This window comes from Prosopis cineraria, unplaced genomic scaffold (genome assembly GCF_029017545.1).
Source record: "Prosopis cineraria cultivar Desert tree isolate PC_DT_omini unplaced genomic scaffold, ASM2901754v1 PC3, whole genome shotgun sequence".
In the NCBI taxonomy this organism is placed as follows: domain Eukaryota; kingdom Viridiplantae; phylum Streptophyta; class Magnoliopsida; order Fabales; family Fabaceae; genus Prosopis; species Prosopis cineraria.
In genome coordinates, this window is record NW_026555334.1 from 1,791,188 (window position 1) to 1,796,557 (window position 5,370).

The 5,370-nt window shown below is 31.5% G+C and overlaps 1 protein-coding gene across 1 annotated transcript; it reads right to left on the minus strand.

Annotated features, from left to right (window-relative positions):
• Positions 1–2,149: 2,149 nt before the first annotated feature.
• On the minus strand, positions 2,150–4,281 carry LOC129306862 (organelle RRM domain-containing protein 6, chloroplastic-like). The gene is made up of 4 exons (XM_054947633.1): positions 4,178–4,281; positions 4,021–4,089; positions 3,836–3,942; positions 2,150–2,635 (listed from the first exon to the last, which is right to left on the minus strand). Exons 1-4 carry the CDS (start codon positions 4,212–4,214, stop codon positions 2,570–2,572), a joined length of 279 nt encoding a protein of 92 aa, XP_054803608.1. The 5' UTR covers positions 4,215–4,281; the 3' UTR covers positions 2,150–2,569.
• Between the last annotated feature and the right edge of the window lie 1,089 nt (positions 4,282–5,370).

Sequence of the window (5,370 nt, forward strand, 5' to 3'; positions counted from 1 at the left end):
ACCTTTGACCGTAGATTGTTTCTTTTCTACTATGGTTGACTTATTTTAACTATATTTAAACTTTTTTTTACCATGATAATCCTTATTATGATTAGTTGTCTTCTAATTTCCATGGTAATATGTCAATCATGGTTTTGTGCGGTTAAGTAAAGAGGAATTTTACATCCACCAACCATCTATACCAATCACAAAGCTTCTTTCCCTCCATTACAACCAAACTTCGCCATCTACTTCTTCCTCCGCCATTATTCCCTTGTGTGAATTCTTGTCCATATTCCAGCATGCGCACCACTTTGGATGATTTTGAAGGAGCTTTGGAGATGGCAATATATTCATGGCTAAGTTCGTGTGGTTCCAAAGAGTAAGTGGCATTGCATGACTTCTTAAACTTCAAGGGGATAAGCCTATCTCCAAGTCTAACTCTTTCATCTTTTTCTTACAATTTATTTAATTCAATTGTTGAATTGGATTATTGCTGGAATGTTTACCTTGTTGGACATCTTTTATAGATGGATTACTTTGCATTTTGACTATTGGATGTGGAATTGTAGCTGGATATTTCAAATAGATTTGAATTTTCCAATATTTGAGCCCTTGATCTTTATTATTTAATCCATACACTTGGCTAGTTGTCTTTGTGCATCTTGGATAAACTAATTTAATTTTAATTAAATGATTAACTTTAAATATGTCATTAATTAGTACTGGTTCCATAATTCAATAATCCAATTTGCACATTGTTTAATTTTATCCAGGTAAATTAATTCTCAATTTAATTGCTAGGAATCAAGGAATTAAGTTGGTGTTGAGTTTGCCATAATTTTATTAATCAAAACCCGTGAGAATTAAACTTTGGCTGATTCATATTTGTTTGGCAACGAATACAACTCACTATTGGACAAGGAAGTTACCATTCATGCACTTGCTTTCATCAAAATTTAGGGGAAAAAAATCATAAACAATAGTTAGGTGTTTTTTTTTCCAATTAGATAATCTAATCACATCAATTCTTTGTTGTTTTATTACATTAAATAATCATTCTTGGGTTAACGTCAATTCAATTCGTTGGAAAGTATAATCTAAGTTGTATCCGATACACAAGATCAGAGCCTAGTTAATTTGAGGCAGGTACAACTTAGCCTTATTGAAGTGTTATTGAACCTTAGGAAGAGGGACGTATCCAGAAACAACTCTATAGGGGGGCCAAAATACAAAATTATATAATAGTGGGGGAAAGGTTAGTTTTAACATTTTTCATAAGTAAAAATAAAACAATTTCTTTAAAAAATTTGTGGCGTGGCCCCTGTGAATCCTGTGAATCCGCCACTGCTTAGGAACATTTCCATTTGTTGTCCAACTTCAAAAGCAACATCAGCGTGCATGATAACTCATCAGAAAACCAAGAGTTTGGACCCAAAAAGCCATAAAATTGATGCAAGCTTGTAATAAAGGAGTATGCGATTGCCATGCAGAAAAAAAACTAAAGGATGTCCTCATAGCATCTAAGGTCCATGAAATATAATATAAATCAAAATTTCATTTGGTTACTAAAATAAAATAAAAAAAATTAAAATAAAGATGAATTAAATCGCCCTTTCCTTTTATAATAAACATGATAAAATTCATAAAAATATATTATAAATAAAAAAATCATTATACTTTTAAAAATCCTATGAATCATGATTCTAATCCTATAAACTAATTATTCCTCTTTTTTATGATTGTAGTTTATCTATTTTTTTTATTATTTTATTTTTGTCTTTATTTTTTTGATCCATTCCATTTCAATCCTTTCTAATAATCAAATGGGCCCCAAGTCTGTTAGTTTCTGAAAATAAAGCACAAGGTAGCGTTGAAAGTTGAAACTGTTGAACGAGACAGATCCTTTGAGGGTCTAGAGTTTGATTGTTGAGGATTTGGAGCTTGGATGCATGAATGGTTCGCCTACCCACAATCCTCATAAAAGCATAATGATTGCAGCAAGAAAAAAAGAGAAATCATATTAACAGAGAAAGATAACCGAAAAGCGAAAAGAACACAACTAATAAGAAGAAACCAGCAGAAAAAAACGCATAACCTAGGAAACACCCAACTTGAGTAGGAAAACAAGGCAGATGACAATGACAACCACGGGCCAGAAGAACCCCAATGACATAGACACGAGAGAGAGTACTCTCCTCCTCTTTATTTTCAATGACCATTCATATCGTATTTGAAAATCTTGAAAAACTATTGGAAGAGATTTCAATAATTAAATTACATCATCTATATGAATTAAAATAACAAAAGCCCAATTGGACGGCATTCACATCATAGCTGAAAACCATGGAAACTCAGTGGAAAGGCCACCTGAGCTCCCGTTATTTTAATTACGATGTGAAACTTTCAGAGTCAGGCACCACCTAGAATAATGCTTACTGTGAAACTACTGAAACAATGATTTTGGTAGAAACAGGTGGTTTCAAATGCAAAACCAAACACGTTTAGTTGTCTGTCAAAACTCCATTTCTAAGCATACTATATCTACAAGATTATTCTCTACTGCTTTCACATGATATCTTTTATATCACTAAGCATCATTGTTAGGTCTTGAAGCTTTGGCAGGTTCTACGAAAATCAGCCTTCCATCAATTATCTGCATCAGGCATTAAAAAAGATTAATGCCCTTTTAATTAATCAGTTCTACAAAGCAACAAGCACGGATTCCATGTTAATAATATACTTTTTCAGATCCAATGATAAAAATAAGATATGCAATATATAGAAGATATACAAGACATATAAACAGGGACTTCGTTGCGGATGATCATATTTTTGCAAGCATGAGAAAGCAAGAAAGGAAGTGAGAATGGTCCGAACCTGTTCATCAATACTCGAAAGGTGCAATCTTGATGTGTGTATGTGCTAATAGTGTGTGTTAATAACATCAGAGTTCAATAAACAATGCTATACAAATGCTTATTCTGAACATTTTATTGACTATTTCATAAGCCATGATGTGGGCCATAATAAAGTTCATAAAGAAGTCCGACCATTATAGGGGGCCACTCCACCACGAGTATATATCTGATATGAATTTCATGTTATTTCACTGATAATACCATGTCATTCTAGCTTTCATGTTATATGTGTCCATATATATATATATATGTATGTATGTATGTATGTATGTATGTATGTATTATAAACCTTGGTGAGAGATCAGGGCATTCTCAATGCTTTCATTATGATTTTTTTCATAGACCCTACCTACCCAGTATAGCATAGTTAAAGATCAATATGCTTTAATCTCTCAAAGGAAACATACATTTTATGTCTATCCATATGATTTCACTTGACCTCCCCTTGACACCGTTAATTAAGGACATCAAGACCCTTCTCTGTACTAAGCAGCACCCAGAGGAGGATGACATTGAGAACTGGCACCAACTTGCCATTGTAATTTTATCAATTTTCCAACAGCCAAAAAGAGCACACGCATTGGTATTATACAAGACCAAGTCAGACTGTCAGAGAAGTTAAATTAGAAAACTGATTGATTTTAAACCTAAATGAATGAGATTTCTTATTTCAATCAAAAATAATAACAATAAGCTTATAATATCATCTACGCAATTGTGTTTATATCAATTAATTTAAAGCTAGTCATACTGATAAATCCACTTTCAGTCGTTACTAGGAGAAACGCACAATAATATTTAGTCAAAAGTTATTCTTGCAGCACCTAAATTTGCTGTTGAACATTTTTCTTTATAGTCAATCAAATAAATAAGCTTCTAGAGTTTCTTCAACGAATTCATATTTCAACCTGATACTCAGAGATTTAGAGTCTTACCCTGCCATTCATGGCGTTCATAGCCTTCTCTGCTTCAATTTCTGACTCGTAGGAGACAAAGCCAAATCCTTTGGGCCTTTGAGTTTTTGGGTCCATCACTAGAAAAGCTGAAAAACGGAACATTGAGATCAGCAATAGGGGGAATATACAAGGTCCAATAAGAGAAAACAATAGAGGAACAAAACCTTCTGTAATTATTCCGAATGGGGAAAAAAGATTTCTGAGGTGGCTATCTGTTGTGAAGAACGATAATCCTAGAGAATAAGAGATTCAAAGATTAGGGCTTCTGAATGATTCCAATATATAGAGGTTCAGTAAGAAAGAGGGAGAAAGAGAACGAACTGCTCACAAAGAGTCGAGTACCGATTCCTTGAACCATCTCAAATTCTCGGAAAGAGAACCTGTTGGTGCTTCGGGAGGCGCCGCTGGGGAGGATTGGAATTTGAAGCATCTAAATATTATTAGAGAGAATTACATGAAACAAACAAAAAAAGTTAATTATTATAAAATTTATTAACAATTAAATTAAAACTATTGATAACATAATCATTTGTTAATGACATTTATTCAATTATCAGTTAAACATATAATAATTAATTTTTTACGTGAAATTTTAATATAATTCACTCATATTATTAATATTATTAACTTTTTTTTACCAATATATTTTAGGAAGAATTAAATTCAAAAATCACTTAAGAAAATAATTCACAGCCAAATATCATTAAAAAATGAATTATTGTTAAAATAGAAATGTGCCTTATTTTTTTCCTAATAAAACTTGTTGTTCTAAATAATTTGCTTGAATAGTTTTAGAATTTGATTCTCCCTATATTTTATTTATTAAAAAAATAATAATAAAATCTCACTGAAATACATAAATGACAATAAGATCTTTTAAAATATCATAATTTCTCTGAAATTCCTAAGCACCTTTTTTACATTAATAATTTTAAGTTAAATGACTAAATTGCCCCTTGTTTAAAATAAAAAATAATAATGGGTTCATGTGTGAAGTTATTATTTCTTATTCAATTCTTACGATACAAAGTTGAAATAAATTGCTTAAATAAAGGTTGTAACTGGTTATTTTTAGAACTTGACTTTAATGATAAAAGAAATTTCACATAAGGAGTTGTGATTTCTTACTTACCTCTTGTAATTCATAAAATAAAAGTTGTAATTTGTAACATTATGAGATTTTGATCCGGAACTTAATTGCTAATAAAAGGTGAAATTAGTAAATGAAATGGCTAATTTGATTAATCATGTTTTTGGGTTGTTAACTAGTGTTTTGAATCATTGGACAATTCAAAGGTCAAGCTAGGGTTGAAGTTAGATCAAGTTATGTTGAATCAAGTGAGAAAATGTGAGATTGAGCTCATTGTGCCATATGTCATAGTGCTTGGCCAATTTTTGACAACAAAAAGTGTCAAAAACAGTCTAGAAATTAGAATAAAACTTAGAAAAAAGTTGGAGCTTTAAGGAGAAGAAGAAATCCTTTGCTAAGGCTTTCATTTGATCAAATATAGAAG